At 43.1% G+C, this 16,345-nt stretch overlaps 1 protein-coding gene across 7 annotated transcripts in view; it reads left to right on the top strand.

The window, feature by feature from the left end:
- Nucleotides 1–16,345, top strand: part of CADPS (calcium dependent secretion activator) — a 211,260-nt gene that overhangs the window by 132,118 nt on the left and 62,797 nt on the right. For 2 of the 7 annotated variants that reach the window (XM_062630213.1, XM_062630208.1), the window contains exons 14-18: nucleotides 8,118–8,219; nucleotides 9,129–9,192; nucleotides 9,970–10,093; nucleotides 12,495–12,563; nucleotides 13,425–13,442. In XM_062630213.1, the coding sequence (XP_062486197.1) occupies nucleotides 8,118–8,219; nucleotides 9,129–9,192; nucleotides 9,970–10,093; nucleotides 12,495–12,563; nucleotides 13,425–13,442 (377 nt within the window). The remainder of the gene's footprint in view (nucleotides 1–8,117; nucleotides 8,220–9,128; nucleotides 9,193–9,969; nucleotides 10,094–12,494; nucleotides 12,564–13,424; nucleotides 13,443–16,345) is intronic. The other 5 variants (XM_062630214.1, XM_062630210.1, XM_062630216.1 and 2 more) reach the window with 3 other exon arrangements.

The raw sequence follows: 16,345 nt of genomic DNA, 5'->3' as shown, positions 1-16,345 counted from the left end.
ATTTCTGTTCAGAAAGCTGTTTAGGACACATGCATCATGAATTTGCGAGCTGGCTGGCAGAGACCGATAGAAAGCAAATGTTCACCCGTGCAGTCCTTACTGGCAGTTGCGACGTGTGTAAAGCAGGGTTCACTTTAGCTACATCCCTTCCTCCCACCTGCTGTGTCCATACGTTGCTTGTTGCCTTAGGGCTGGCCATGCTTTTCCCAGGAGACACGTAGCTCTTGGAAGAGATGAAAAGTTTCCTTGCAAACTTTGTTGAGGTGAGAGCACCCCTGCCCAACCTCCAGCAAAGCATCTATGCATTGCGTTGTTATTGGTATCCACAGAGGTCTGGGGAAGATTCAAGTTACAAGACATTTTCTCTGTTTATCAAAGTCTTCTTTTTCTTGCAAAACTGGGGAAGTGTTGATTTTCTTTACAAAAGGAAGTTCCTTCACTTTTAGACAGCCCAAAGACCCCAAACAGGTGGTTTAGCTTTCCCCGGAATGAGGTTGGCTGTCAGTCAGAATATGCCACCCAGTAATGAAGGTCGAGGAGGGAGATAATTTCATGTGGCTATCAGTCTCATGTATTAGCAGCAGACAGTGATGGAGCTGAGGTGGGCTGTCTGTTTGTATCGTGTTTGCATAAGGTCAGGCAGCGAGACAACAGTCGCTCGCAGTCAGCGGGGAAGTGCAGGCGGGCTGCGGTGTGGATGCTGAGGACAGCCTGAAGGTCAAGGCTGACAGGATGACAGGCGTCAGCATGGGGATGATGCCTCCTCGCCTGTCCAGCTCCTGCCTCTGCAGCGTGGGACGGGAGCAGAATGGATGCTGGTGGAAATGCACCTCCAAGCTTGTAGCTGACCCTGTGGCCGCATCAGGTGAAATGGTCAAAAGGGATTCTGGGAACTCTTTGGAACCCTGTTGCTTTCTGTGTCAGGGTTTGGTGTCTCCCCCTCCCTCCTGTGGGCTCATGGAGCTTATTCAGACCTCTGAAAGCCTGACATAATCTCTCAAAACCAAGGCTGTAAATCACTGCTAGTTGCATGACAAACCCCTTAATTTTTCTGTTAAAGTCATCCTTTTCCAAGTAAAAATGGAGTTAATTGTAAATTGCTTGTCGTAAGTTTCACCTCCTGCAGACACCTGAATAGGTAAGGTGCAGGCTGTCAGGAAGGCAGGGACCAGCAAGAGGCAAAAACTGTTGAATATTGCATGATTTACTGTTACGCATGTGCTTGCTCTTCACTAAGTCGAAGGAACTTGAGGCTTTTTCACTGTTGTGCTCACTAGTGAATTGATAACAGTGTTTTGCCTACCACGTATCACTGGGTGGCTTTTGAAAGTCCTGCCATTATGGAAGATGATGTGATTGTCGATGTGTTCACCTATGTGGCAGTTAAGAAAGGCATAGTGTTACTCATACATCCGACAACACACGCTGAGTGATTACTGATACCTGCGTTTGGTACCATCACTACAGTGCTGAGGGTGTTGCTTTCCTTCATCGATAGCCCTCCAAAAAACTAGCAAAGGCAAGAAGCAGGGGTGTTTTTGAGAAGACATTGTGATCTGGGGGAGAATTATGAAGGTTTTATGTGACCACCGAGATTTTTCCCTGCCTTCTGTTTTCATGTTTGTTGCTGTCCTCACGTTGGAGGGCTATCTATGACAGTACTGCCAGCAGTGTTTGCCATGCAGAGAAGTGATGTGTTAGAGGAGCCTCGCTGCTTCCCTGTCTGCAGTGTGGAGCAGAAAGTTCAGCTCAGCTTTCCCACGCCCAAATTAGTGCCAAAGCCTTGAGCAGTGGTTGCTGCCCCTTTCTAAGAAGTGGGTTTCAGGAGTGACTTTGGTTTCTCTTGTGCCTTTTTTTGACTTCGGCGTATTATAACTTCATTTTTAACTTTTAAATTTGGCACCAAAAAAGATTCTTTCTGTGCTTTTTAGTCAGAATTTTAAAAATAAGGCTAAAATACTGATCATGTGCATGCTAAGTATTAGCAGACACTGAACTTAGCAAAATCAGGGTGACAGACTGAATCTCTTCCAGTCTAATAACGATTGAACACCAGCATTTTCTGGAAGTTGTTCACTGACTATTTACCCAAGGTCCAAGCAGCTACAACACCCTCTACTAATTAATAATTAGTGACTGTCTAATTATGGGGCTTTGAGCAACCTGGGCTAGTGGAAGGTATCCCTGCCCATGGCAGGAGGTTGGAAGTGGGTGATCTTAGAAGTCCCTTCCAACCCAAACCATTCTATAATTCTAGTTAATTTGGTACATTAATGACTTGCTCAAGCTGTATTTTACAGCATCAGACTTGTTTTTAAGAAGTAGCTCTTTCATTAGCTAGCATTACCATTAGTTTTTTACTACTCAAAGCCAGAAGAAATAATCTTATTGTCATAAACCCTGAGGAATTGAAAAGTCTGTGTAGCATATATGTAATTTTTTTCCATTGTATAGTAATTATATATCTGTCTGTTTCACATAAAAACAAGATTTGGGGGTTGGAACTAGATGATCTTTGAGGTGCCTTCCAACCAAAACTGTTCTATCATATGATTCTAAGATATTTCTGTACAGCTAGTTAAAAAAAAAACAAACAAAACAAAACAGGACATTTTTGGTCCCTTAGAAGAAGTAGTAAATATATGAATGCTTTATCACAGTATCTTTATATACTTCCCCAGTAGTTTGTGTTTAGTTTCCACATCTCGTTCAAATGCACAGCCCTGGCTGCAGTAGGAAAGGTTGAAATCTGGCAGGGCATGATGCTGTAACCGTTCGTTAGGTGCTGGCTCCATGTCCCAACCAGCCCCATGGTAAGTCCGTGGTGACACGGCATGCTTTACGGCTGTCTGTCGGGTAGGATCCACTGTCTGTGCTGAAGGGAAGTGGGTTGCCAGCCACCAGCAGATCACCAGCTCAGCGCGGCCGGCTGACGTGATTCATTACAATGGGTGTAGGATGGCAGTGCTCAGGAACCATCCGGTCCAGCCACGCTACGTCAGGGGTGTAGATCGCACATGAGAAGCGATGAGCCGTGACTTGGCTCTGTGCTGCAGCGTGGAGGAGAGCCCAAGCAACATGAAGGCAGGAGCTGGGGGGATGAAATGGCTCCCTTGCTCTGCAGCATCTCAAGCGGGTGGAGAGCCAGGCTTAACAAAGGGCTTTCAACCCACATTTCCCACACTGTGTGAACTCCCATAAAAAGGGGAGTTGGGGAAAATCAGTATTTTGCTGAATAAGCTTTCTTTTTTCCAAGAGGTCTAAACAGGTGGGCTCTTTGAGATCAGATTTACTAGGGGGAGATGCAGGAGGCGGCAGGCAGGCAGCTGTGATCCTGCCTCCATCCCCAGAGCCAGTCCCTGTGTGAGCGGTGGGACTTCGCGCAGGCGAGTCTTCCTGCGAGGGCTCCTTTGAAAGCCTATCCTGACACATGCCGTCCAAGGCACTAATCATCGATGTTTACTGTATAGCTCATATGTGCTGCACCTGGCAAGCAGCAAGGGAGCTGAAGGCAGCACGTGTTTTATATTTGAGTTGTTACTTAAAAAATCAAATTATTTGCATCAGTTTTTGACATTGTTTTTTTTCCTTTGGCTCTGCATGCCAGGGCTCACAGTGCGTGCAAAGATCTGTTTGCTACGTGTAAGCAATATTTTCCCTAGTGAAAAAAAAAAGTGTAGACAAGTTAAACATAAAAGGTGTAAAAGATGATATGTCTTTTCGTTTATGAGCCGCCATGGTGTTTCATAGAGGCTTATGTCAAAGAGATTAACCCACTGGAGCTATACTATAGATTTATAATTTCGTACAAATGCATGTGCTATTGCTTCATATATTAGTCTTTGTTAAGAAAAAAATCATTTTGATATATTTGTTTTAGCAGCATAACTATCCCTGGGGGCAGCGGGTATAATTAGAAAAGGGCATGGGGGGAGGCGGGGCTTGTAGAATAAAGCAGTGGCCTTAGGAGCACAGGTCCTAATTATAATTTATAATTAACCCCAGAATTTGCACAACCCATCCAAGCTAAACAAGGACTATCATTTTTTTCCTGTTTAAATTGCAACCCTTTTTTTAATTTCACCACCTGCTTTGTTGATGTCGTTTTCATGGCTTCAAACTTAAAAACAAGGGGGGATTAGGAAAGTGGCATTTAAAACTTTTCATGTGAAATATTTACAGTGGGAATTTGCTAGTTTAGAGCCAACACAGTGAATCTGCAGCAGAAGGAGTGATCTGAAACTTGTTTACTTATAATTAAAAATCTCCTTATTTATTTTTCTTGCCTTCTTTGCCCTTCTGCTTCCCTCTCTGCCCACAACTTCTGCCATACACCTCAGTAAGCAGGAGCTATAGAGAATCAGAGGATATTACGTCGCCACGCAGATGGAGGCATTCGTGGTGTTTGTTAACCTGAACTCATAGACCCAAACCCATTTTGTCTGTCATGCAGCTGTATATACCATGTACATACAGAACTTTGTTTTCCACCCTTTTGCTCTCCTCTCATTCCCCATCAGTGTAATAATGTCATGGTTATGGGTTGCGTGTGAGAGCATCTATGTTCTGCAGCTGCATTTTAGCTAGCCTTGCTGCAGAAATGCTGCTCACTGGAGGAGTTGGTACTTCTGTCCAGGAGATCAAATAGCAAATATCAAAGTTGAGCTGGAGACCTTTGCTGAAAACAAAATTTCCAATAAGCATCAGAACAAGCTGGTGCAACTTGAGCTTCTCCTGGGGATTTTTTTCAGCTTCATCAGCCATGTACTGGAATTGTCTAGAGCACAGAAGTGAATCTTAAATTATAGTGATGCTAAGCTATCTACCCTTTGTGTTCTTGCAAAAGGGAAAATAAATATGTTCCCTCAAAAAGATTACATTTTCAAAGTATATTTGACTTGAATATTTAATTAGCTTTTGAAATTATCAAGCTAATAAATTAAGTGCAAGGCTTTGGGTAGTGTTTTTTCCAGTTCTATGTATATCCTGCATTTGTCACTAATTAATGAGTTCCTAATGCTTCAGCTTCTGGGAAGATGAGCAACAAAGATTAACATAACTAGTAAATCCGAAGATGTGCAGCTGGGTTATAGTATTTGAAATTTGACAAAAACATTGGAAGTATTATTATTTGTGACATGGCTCAAGATGGGGGATTGTGAGGAAAGCAAAGATGACAGAACTGGTGCTAACCACTGTGACAACAACTTGAAAAGCAGCCGACATGACATCTTTCCTATCATGCTGCCGAAAATGTCAACTTTGTGAAGGACAGTGAGAAAATGGTTTGCCGAAAATTTGAAAGGTAGATTCAAGAGATGCTCATCATGTCAGATGCAATATAGTCCACAGCTGGGTGAGAAAGGGAGTCCTTGCCGTGGTGATGGCTCTCGGTTGGCAGGCCCTTCCAGACATCCGTGCTGCTTCAAAAATGGCTGCAGCTGACCTGTAGATTGTCTCAAGTTTGCAGTAGCATCATACACGAGAGCAGCATGAGTTTATACTGTGTGGTAGGCCCTGCGTGGAGGGAATGGTGGCCGGGGTCTCTGGGTTTGATGTCCTCCTGGCCCCAAGAAAGTCAAAGACCAGGTGGTTGAGCCTTCATGGTCTACATGCGCTGCAGCGGTTGGGCTGGTATCCCTTGGGGCATTGAGATTTGAGTGAGAGCCACATGGGCCAGAGGTTCCCTCTCCAGACCCACCTTTTGTTTTTGTGTGGATAAGTGCTTCCAAAGTGATACTTCCAGAGCCACCACTGCCCAACCAGGACACAACTGATGCCCATTTGGGTCACATCAGCCCATTTAGGTGTCCACCATCAATTGTTATGTGGTGAGCACTAAATAAACATTTCTGGCAAAATCGAAGCCGTTTGAATTCAGTTAGAAACTGTGATTCATGCAAAAGGGCTGCCCCCCAACCCAAGCTGTCAGATCCTGCCATTAAATCTCTCCAGTTGGGGTTATTGACCCAGCAAAGGGTAACATAACTTTCAGACCATTTCCAGTCCATCAGTAAATCACTGCCAGGGCAGGCAGCTTCTCCTACCCCATTTGTCAGTGCTGATACAATTAACCTAGTGACACTCTGTGAGCTGCTATGGGTACAGGGAGAGAATCAAGTGCCAAAAGTCAAATGGGGGCTTCAACCCTGCTCCTTAACGTATGGCATTTAATGTGGTCTGCCTTGACTTATCTGCTTTTCTGCTTGGGAGCAAACCAGGCACTGTGAGGTGCACAGCATCACAAGAAGCATGAACGTCTCTGCCTGAATATTAAATATTTTATGGAACTTTGGAATAAAAATATATTAAGTATGTTCAGACATTAATTTTTGCTCGCTGTCTAATTTGGTTTTCTTGTGGCTTGCTCATTTCTTCAAAATAACTAATCCTAATTAGGTACTAATGAGACCAGATCCATACTTCCAAAACTGTTTATGAAATGTGTTCCCCAGATGAGACATTTTATCCAAGTTTCAGCCTAAATCTTTTTTTCCTATTTTTTTTCTTCAATACACAACTGAATTTGGCAAATAATCAAGTCAAGATTTCTGATGAAATGTTCTTTAAATTTAAATACATCCCCTGGTATTCGAGTCCTTTTCGGTGTCCATGTTGCAAGTCTTATTTAATGTATATTTAGCTTTAAAATTCTGCAGTAAATATCATGTACAGTTTGCAAGTTCCTATCCAAAAGGTTTTAATGGTTTATTCACCTGTGTTGGAATACCAGAGTTTGCATTGAAGACATCAAGAGCTAACTAACTAAATGCAGGGTCAAGGAGAAGTGGTTATACAGATTTTATAGCTTTTAATTTATTTTTTTTTAATAGCTTTTTTTTTTCCTTCCCTTAAAGTTTAGGGCCTTTGATTCTTTAAGAAGAAAATAAAGCCAACCAATTAACCCCTGACAGGAGGTTCATTAGAAGCTTTGTAATCCCTTGCCAAGTCTTTTGTATAGCCAAACCAGTCCAGTACTGCGGATTTATGCAGCTTAAGCTGAACACTGGAGGAGGCCTTTAAGTAAGAACGTTTGTTCAATTTTAAGATGTCTTACATTACCTAAAGAGTGCCTGTGCCAGCAGAGTTGCCCAAGGAGTACACAAATCCGTAGACTTTGCTCGCCGGCAATGGGAAGCGGTGCTGTTGATTGTCTGCCCGGCCGATTCCTTTGGTGTATGGATTAGACTCGCGCTTTCCTCTCGTCTGGAATTCTGCTGCATGGCATGTTTCTCCATGTGGGTGTGGGGGAGAAGGAGGGGATTGCTGCTTTCGGCTCTCGGATGGGTTGGCATCAGCAGAGGTACGGGGTGGAAGAGCACAGGGACCACTGCATCATCCAGCCCCGGGAGAGAGCTTCAGCAGGGTTCACACTGTGCTCTGTGAACGATGGGAAATACCCCAAGCCAGCAGGACCTGTGTGTCACAACGCACCTCTGTGCACTCCTGAAATACGAGAGTGTTGTAAATAGTCCGAGAAAAGCGTTGGTGAATCGTATCAATATGTTAATTTTTATAAGTTGAAATTAAATGACCGAAATGGCATTGCATTTTCAAATACAAAATGCATGTCGCTCTCCAGGCACATTGCAGCATATATCAGAGATGGTTCACTTCGAGAAAATCACGATAGTGGGGTGATTCAGCACTTATGAAGGAGTACAGAATTTCATATTCTGTTTGTATATATTCCTGTTGTCAGTAATTCTTCTGTACTGTGAATTGTGTTAAATTGCCAGCTGATTTTTTATGCAGAAATTCAGTCCCTATTTTGCGAGCAATGGGCTCTATCCTTCAGTAAGTGCATTGTCATATAGGTGTATTTAGGGGGGATTCTGTGTTTTCTGACTTCCCTATCACAGCAAAAATAAAGGAGGGGGGGAGTCCACATCTAGATTATGTCTCTGAGAGAAGGTATTTATTTATTTGTTTGGTTTTGATACCTCAGAACTGATGCTGCCGCAACCATCTGTGTCTTGGTGTGGCACATCCTCTGTCCCACATCTCATATTTGGTGGCATCCCTTTCCTAAAGGGCATCGTGCTATGTGCTGCAGGGATGAGTTACCAGAGTGGCGTGGTGTGGAGTCTGAGTCATTCATGGCATTTCTCCTCCAGGCCTGACGGGATAGGAACTGTGACCGTGGATGAGAAAGAGCGTTTCGAAGAGATCAAGGAGCGGCTCCGTTTGCTTCTGGAGAATCAGATCACGCATTTTAGGTAAAGGCAGAGAGCCCAGGCTGAATGCGAGAGGACTGATTTCCTCCCAGCTCCCTCCTATAAGCAGCAAAGCCAAAAGGCAGGTTTTGAATGCATACGTGAATTTTGCAAAAGTGACACAGACCTACACAGGGCAGTGAAGCTTGCACTGCAGTGTGTTTGTAATGGAGAGTGATTTCAAATATATAACCTTTACAGGGTATTTCAAACCATCTTGCTCCCTTAGGCATGGTAATGCTTTTATTTTTTCTAAAATTGAACAAGAAGAAGAAATGTCCCTTATCCTCTTACTTCTCTGTTCTCTGCTCAGTTACTACCCGTGTATATTCCCTTCTCCCTAGTATTCAGGTGGGCAGGGCTTTCTGCAGGGATGGATTCTGCTCCCTCAAAACGGGGTGAATTGCCCCCAGCACACCAGCCAGGTTGGACAGGTTGTGCACGTTTGCACGCAGACGTGTGATGTGCATTCACATGCAGAGTGCCTGTGGGAGCCCCTGGGAGCTGCCACTCGCTGGGATAGTGCCTGGTTCAGCCGGTTACCTACAGCCTGATGCATCACTGGGTCTCTGGCTGGAAGGAAATGTACCTTGCCAGAGGGGATTTGGGTTGGGTTTTTTTTTCACTTTTGCAGTAAGGTGATATTTAACTCTCTCCTGGGAAATCTAAAAACTCCCCAGGTGCCACCCAGTTTTAAGAAGCTGCTAGAACAATCAGCTTATTAATTATTATTATTATTGCTGCCTTATTGTCCACACCATCAAACCCTTTTGGAAAGTTACCCTGTAAAAAGACTGCTCATTCCAGGCAGAGGGACTATGAAATTGCTTGGGCATATTCAGGAAAGCATCTTTATAGCTCTGGAAAGGCTTATTCACATGCAGTGATGTTAACATGATGTGTTTTTTCTAGGTACTGCTTTCCATTTGGCCGTCCAGAAGGTGCACTAAAAGCTACTTTATCGCTGCTGGAACGGGTAAGCGTAAGAGAGTGGTTAAAACTGCCTGTATTCATGTATATTTCCATCTAGAGCTTGAGGAACTGTTGGGTTTCCATAGGACATGTAATTAATGATAGTATTGAATAATGATATTTAATGTTGAAATGTGGGATTTAGGTGGGGTTGTTCTCTCTCCTGCTTCAGCTCAGAGGCAGGTGTAGCCTGGCCACTAAAGGCATCACAGCCTGTGTCTGCTCATAGGTAAGGGTGGAGGATCTTGCTGGCAAGCATGTCTGCCACAGAGCCTTGTAAGCAGTGCCTGGCTGCTGTCTGGTGAAATACCCATCTCAATGCAGACTTGTTTCTCCCAGGTGTCTGAAACCTGCTCACCATTATTCTCCCCATCCCTATTTCAGCCTTCCTGCTGCTCCAGCATCCTTCTCACCTCTCCTAACACTCAGTTTGGCCAAGCCCAGACTTAAAACCAAGTCAGTCAGCAGAGCCAGAGAATGACATAACATTGCCTAGTACTGGGAAAGTCGCAATAGATCTTAATGGCATGCCCTAAAAAAAATCAGAAGTACAGATTTCAGGGCATGCCGTAGGGTATAGATATAGAAGTGGAATACCACAGCAGGGGTAGGTCCCACATCTCGAGCTGGCCAAGGTGACCTTGTTAGTGGATCCTGCATATTGTACATATACCCCAAGAGCCATGCAGCACTTGAGCAGGAATGGATGTGTGCGCTGGGCTTGGAGAGAAACAGTTCTGTGTGCCCGATGCCACAACAAATCAGATTTTCTTGTGTCAAGGTTCTGATGAAAGACATAGTTACTCCGGTCCCTCAAGAGGAGGTAAAAACAGTCATCCGTAAATGCTTGGAGCAAGCAGCTCTAGTCAATTATACTCGACTATCAGAGTATGCCAAAATTGAAGGTAAGGCTCTTTCTTTGCGAAATTACAATTTTGTTATGTTTCTAGGAGGCAACTGTGGCTGGGAGCTATTTAAAAGAAGCTCATTTGCTATTTATTCACTTGTCAATAAAACTGATGTGATTCTGAATCGTTTTTTTTTGTGGTGTTGGCTTCGGAAGCAGTTAAGAATGGAAGCTATGCAAAACATTTCTTTTTATAGAAAAGGGGGAGGAAACAGTTAAAAGGAGCTGTAGCTTTTTGTGTGTATGTGATCGTTAGTGCATTCGGCCAGTGGTGTAGGATTCAGACTCATGTCGTGGTTTTAAAAGCAAATTGAGAAATACTTGGGATGTCATCTTTGCAGCTGAAGGTGTAGTGCAGCTAATTGCTTGTGACAGTGGAGTTCAGGAAACAAGTGAAAAATAAGAAGCTGAAAAACTGTTTAATCTATGCTTAATCATTCGTAGCCAATTTAAAATGTCTTTTTTCTGGGAGTGTTTTGTTCTCATTGCAGTTTGCATAGCAGTCATTGATCAGTGATCCCATACTTGCATCAGATTTCTTTCTTGTCACTCTAAATCTGGCAGAGCTGATATTATTGACCTTTTAAGTTACGGGAGAATAATAACTGGTGACCAGAGACACATGTAGCCATCAAAAAGACATTTTAAAGCTTGCTGGAAGATATGTGTTAGCTGAAGCTCTACAATCCAGTCGTTCTTTACATGTTAATCAGTTTATGTTGGTACCTTGTTGGCTGCTGTTCCTAACTTGAAACTCCTACCCAACTTTATCCGAGTTCCCAATTGCTTAAACCTGTATGTTCCAGATGAATGGTATGTTCTGCTCCAGACTTTGGGTTTCTGTTATGTGTGATGTGAAGCTTTCGCACACCTGAGATTATTGTCGTATGCCTCTAGGACAATATTGAGAGGAGAAAAAATCCCACCCAAAACTCCCTCTGATTTCTTCATTGCTCTTGTTTACATGAAAAATTGGGTTGTTACATGACAAATTGTCCAGGTTCTGTACATGACATGTCCTCTCTTTTTCCATTTTTTTTTCCTGTCTGTTGATGCAAATTGTGTACCAGTGGTAATGAATTCATTGTTATGCATCCAGTGAGAAACACTTAAGAATTGGGCACTAAAAGGATGTTTATCAACTCTTGACTTGGTAATGAGTGACAAAAATAGAGAATGAACGAAGGTTTCATAAGCACTGTATTATCAGGCAATTTATTGAAATACTCAACTTCACAGGCTATTTTAATTGGTGCATTCTGTAAAATGCAATGTTTAAATATACTTGACAAGGCTGGAGAAGGACTGAGAATCAAAAGCAGCTTTTCTGTTTGATGGATGCTTCTAAGCAGGGCTGGCTCCCTTAGGTTCTCTGTGTAAATATCACTAACTCGTTGGTAAGATTTGCTCTCTTCTTTCAGATAAATCTATGCAAAAACAAACTTTATGATCTGTAAGTAAAAATGCATTCATTTCCAAAGTAGAACAGTTAGTGTGTACTTTTCCTTTTGTGCCTCAATTCTTCTTGGTTGTGTTAATTACCTGCCCTCCTTTTTGCACTGTGACTTTTAGGTCTGGGAATACTTTGAAGCAACAAACCTATTTTTTTCCAGCTACCTTTTCAGGGAAATAGTTCATTCCACACTACCTGCTCTCTTCTGCTTTTCTCCTCCTTTATCCGTGATTGGCCACAGCCACTTTTTGATACTGTCTCTATAAAAGTGGTTGTAACACCAATTTCCAAGCATGCTGGGATTGTTAATTCGAACAACCCAACATCTGCCAGCTGCATGCATCAGGTTTTCTCTCATGAGCATAGTCCACAACATGTCCAAATACTTCCTTAGAAGAGCAAATCACAAGTTTTCCTTGGTGAGATGTGTTCCTGCGCGCCTTATGTGGCTTTGAAATCTTGCTTTTGAAAGCTGACTTTTGGATAGCCACGCATTTAAGAGAGTTTTGTCACGGGTGCAGAACCAAATCGGTGGCAGCAGTGCTTGAGGCTATGCTTATGAAGAAATACCTGTGAAAGCCTTAGATACTGAAGGCTGAAATCCTTAGTATCTTGGAGCCTTAAACCAATGAAATTCTATTTCCCTCTATTCATGATGTTTTGATCATTATATTCTTGCAAGCAGTTAAGAGCAAACCTCTAGAGTCATGGTCACAGCCTCTTTTGTGACTCATGGGCATGCTGAATGGTTAATCCAGTAGATCTCCAATTTTAAGCCTCTTTTTTTTTTATTTTTTTTTTTGCCTTCCTTTTATCCTGTGTGTACCCCAAAATACTCTACGGCTATTTTCCTTTTAACCTGATATAAAGTTTTCCTCTGACCTATAGCCTATAACCTCTTTACCTCTGACCTAAGCCTCTTGCATGCCCAAATCCTCTTTTATAGGGAAAAAGAGAGAAATGTATGAGCATCCTGTCTTCTGCTTGGCCTCTCAAGTGATGGATTTAACCATTCGTGAGTACCTACCACCCTCCTCTCCATGCTGTCCTCGCTCTTTCTGTTTTCATTTCCTCAAGAAAGTCCAGATCCAAACCAACTCACTCTCCTTGCTTCAAGTCTTTTAGCATTGGCTTGTCTGTTGCTTCTGTCTGTGAAAACCCAGTGTGAGAAGTCCAGTCACTTTTTATCAGCCTAAAACAGGTTAGACAATTAACCCATCTGTTTGTGATAAACTCAGATTGTCTGTAAGTTTTTTCAGTTCTTCTTTATGTCCGTGACCTGAATGCATTTTTACTTTGCTTCCGTGTAACCCCAATTTGTGAAGTGCTTGTCACTGGTACACAATCAAAAGGTAGCAGCTAAATGGGGGAGAAGTGAGCTAGAGGTCAGATAAAGGACACTTGGAAAAAAGCCATCCTTTTGCCTGCGTATAAGATCTTTATGGAATCCTATGTATAAGATTGTATAAGGCTGTCCTTTCTCTGTACATCAGATCTTACATGTCTCCTGTCTGTTAGCTCGCGAGCGGAAGGATGCACTTTACTTGCTCTCCTTTTTTACTTACTCCTTTACACTGAGCTCTGGATGGGACGTCCCAGCCCGATGTCACTTGGAGATCCCCTCTGTGTCCTCAGAGCTCGCCCTCCCTGGTTTTCTATTTGTGCAGCGTTTTCTTTCACCTCCGTGAAAGGAGCTTCTTTTGGTAACCCCATGCTTTGGGGAGGGCGGGGGGTGAGACGGGGCGACTTTTCTTCTTTTCAAATGTCATATATCACGCATAACTGGGGGGCTGTGCGGTCCACTTGCTCATTAATCCTGCATATCTGTTCTTGTTTCTCTCTTTTCTCTCCTTGTTGCTTTCTCTCTTTCATATAGAGAATCAAAAGGATGCAGGTGAACAATTGTATATGCATTATAAATTGCTAGGACTGTTGAGTTATATTGATTTTGTTTTCTTTTCTCATAGCTCCTTAAGACATGTACTCCTTCAGGCTGAAAATGGAGATGCATTTATACTTAAGGAGTTAATTTGTGCTGTCTACATAATCTTCTTTTCCTCCTTCCTTAGAATAGAGTGTAGATTAGAAATACCATGTAGAAATGTAGTATCTTCTCAGGAGTCAGGTTTAGAGGAGAATCTAGCCTTTGTCGAGTGAAAGTTTCTCGTTTTCCAAAAGAACTGGGTGAAAAACTAATGTTGGTGATTTGGCCATCAATCTACCACACCTAACAAGCCCATTTATAACTAAACTAACGTTCATTTTTGGTTTTCACATCTTCTGTTTTATGCCCTGATGGGAGGACTGGGTTTTTAAGTATTCTTTTTTTCCTATTCTTTTGTTAATGTGTAACAAACAATCTGGTGGGACAGAAGTCATGTTTGTCTCTTGTTTCTAACCTGTGCTGACATGTAATGAGGCAAAGGCTCAGCTCAAGTGCCCATCTCTTCAGAAGGGACGGTGGAGCTCTGCAAGCCCCTGTTCTTGTTTCTGTTGTATCCTGGAGTCCTAGTTTGAAAGTCCTTGAAACCTGAACTGTTCATTTCTTTTTGTGAGTAGATTGTTCTGTTTTGTGGAAAAAAAAACCAAACAACAAAACAACAAACAAATTTAAAAAGTATGAGGTTGATTTCCGTTGTGCTTGCAAAGGCAAACTGCTTTTAAAGAGCAGTACGAGAGGATGGGCCAGGTTCTCTCCTCAATATAGCTCAAATGATCTAGACCTATTGCACGACAGTAAAATTAATTTTCAATAGCAGTAAATATTTATAAGAAGGAGAATAATTTATCCTTATGGCTATGAGAGGTGCAAATAAACAAACAGCAAATGGAACAATCCCAGCTCTTACCATTAACTAACATTAAAGTGAGCACAGGCTGTTGTGCATGAAGCATAATCAATGCACTGAGCATCCCGCTCGCTGACAGCAGCTCGCTGCGTGCTCGTGGTTTAGAAATTCAGAAAGATGTTTCTATGGCCCAGCTCGTTTAAAATAAAACTGCTTCTTCTCAATGCTTGGAGCAAGTGAAAGGACACAGGGAGCTGTGACTCTGCTGCTTTGTGCCTGTAAATCTGTTGTCATACATGAAAGATTTTCAGGCAAGGTCAGCAGGACTCACTTGAAACCAGTTCCTCAGCTTAAGTGGAGTTGAAAAAGTGACTGGGCTTTGACCTGACTTGTTATTTGTTTTGCCAGAAGCAAGAATAAAAATAAGATGCTGAAAACAACTTCTTTTTAAACACACAAATGTCATCCTTTGATGTCCTTTCTCCTGAGAAGTATATAGTCTCTTGTCTCGCTTTAAAAGCATTAAATAGAACATTAAACAAAACTCTATGCTAAAACAATTAAAGAAGAATGATTTGCTTTAATAATTAACCAGACAAACTACTAACACTCAGATTAATAAGTGCAGCCTTTTAATAAGTGTTCACCTGCTTATTTACATAAATCAGGAATCCATTGTTTCTTTAGAAAAGAGTCGCTTCTGCATCCCTTGTGCATGGGATTTTTGAAGTGTGCTGCACTGTGTTGGGGTGCTGTGGCACTGAGGGCTCCCATGAAAACAAGTGCCACTTTGCACTGTGGGAGTTGGGTACAGGCAGCTTTGGAGGTGGTGCCAGCCAGGGCAATGGTTTGTCAGTTTGACCATTGATTTAGTTTAGCATAAGACTTCTTTAGTTTTCAGACCACGTATTTCTCATACTGTGTTTTAGTTTCGGTCTCTGTAAGACAGGCTTCTCGTGGTACTGCTGAGGTGATGCACAGAGGTGAGAAATAGAGATGTGGGGATGGAGGATGGTCTCACCTCGGTGCTTGGTGCTGGGCGGTAGAGCAGTGAGGCACAGACTGCAAGTGGAAAGTAACTGGAGAGCAGAGGGACCTACTGAAGCTCTGTTGCTCTGTTTACCAAGGGAAATCAGCTACTCTGGGTCTATCCAAAAATAACCAGTTTTTGCTTGTCCAGCAGCCTCCCCATCCCCTGTTTGGGAAAGCAGGGCTCTGGAGGCACAGCATCTCACCATGCTACATCCCTGGCATGCTCTGTCCTCCTCGGATCAGTCCCTCCCAGACAAGCTGGTGGGGAAGCCTGACTTCGCTCGAAAACACACCCAGCAGTGATTCCAGGGTATGTGGGAAGCTGAAACCTAGTCAGTGCGGGGGTCAGTGCTGCCACAGAGCAGCAAGAGGCAGCCACGGTGCCTGTGCAGAGGCAGACATCTCTCAGGTGTTTACGTCAGGCTGGAAACCTTGGCTGGCACCAGCGATGGAGCATCTTTCACATAGCACTCGCCCAGCAGGCATGGAAAGCATCCTCAGCCGAGGAGGCAGGTGCAGAGGAGGTTGGTTTTCTACTAGAGCAATACAGCAGGCTGTTGAGAAGCAGACCAGTATTTTTCAAGGCGTTCGTACTGGCCCTTGTCACAGCCTCCATGCTCACTTTATGTCACTTCACTATTTCTGGATCTGAGCCTCAGAAGCCCTATGCACATATCCATAAATCTTAGCGAGTGTGCTGAGCTGCCTGTTGATTAACCTGGTCCAAGACAAGGAGAGGTCCCATGTGATTTGTCAGCCCAGCCACCACTGGGCAATTGCTTCCAGCACTTGTGATAACCCCCAATGCTTAAACAGAAAGTGAAATTACATTCCTCAGATAAGCATGGATGCAAAAAGGATGAAAACATCAGGAGTGGAGACTGGAGTCATTAACAAGTCTTACACTTTAAATCAGACATGACAACAACCTATATTTCTGTGCTGCTGATCTGCTGCTTTATTTGTCTCATTCCTT

This window comes from Pezoporus occidentalis, unplaced genomic scaffold (genome assembly GCF_034315485.1).
Source record: "Pezoporus occidentalis ecotype Australia unplaced genomic scaffold, CSIRO_AGI_Poc_V1 ctg35, whole genome shotgun sequence".
In the NCBI taxonomy this organism is placed as follows: Eukaryota; Metazoa; Chordata; class Aves; order Psittaciformes; family Psittacidae; genus Pezoporus; species Pezoporus occidentalis.
The sequence above is the reverse complement of the archived record's forward strand: the minus strand, read 5'-3'. Positions and strand labels throughout refer to the sequence as shown.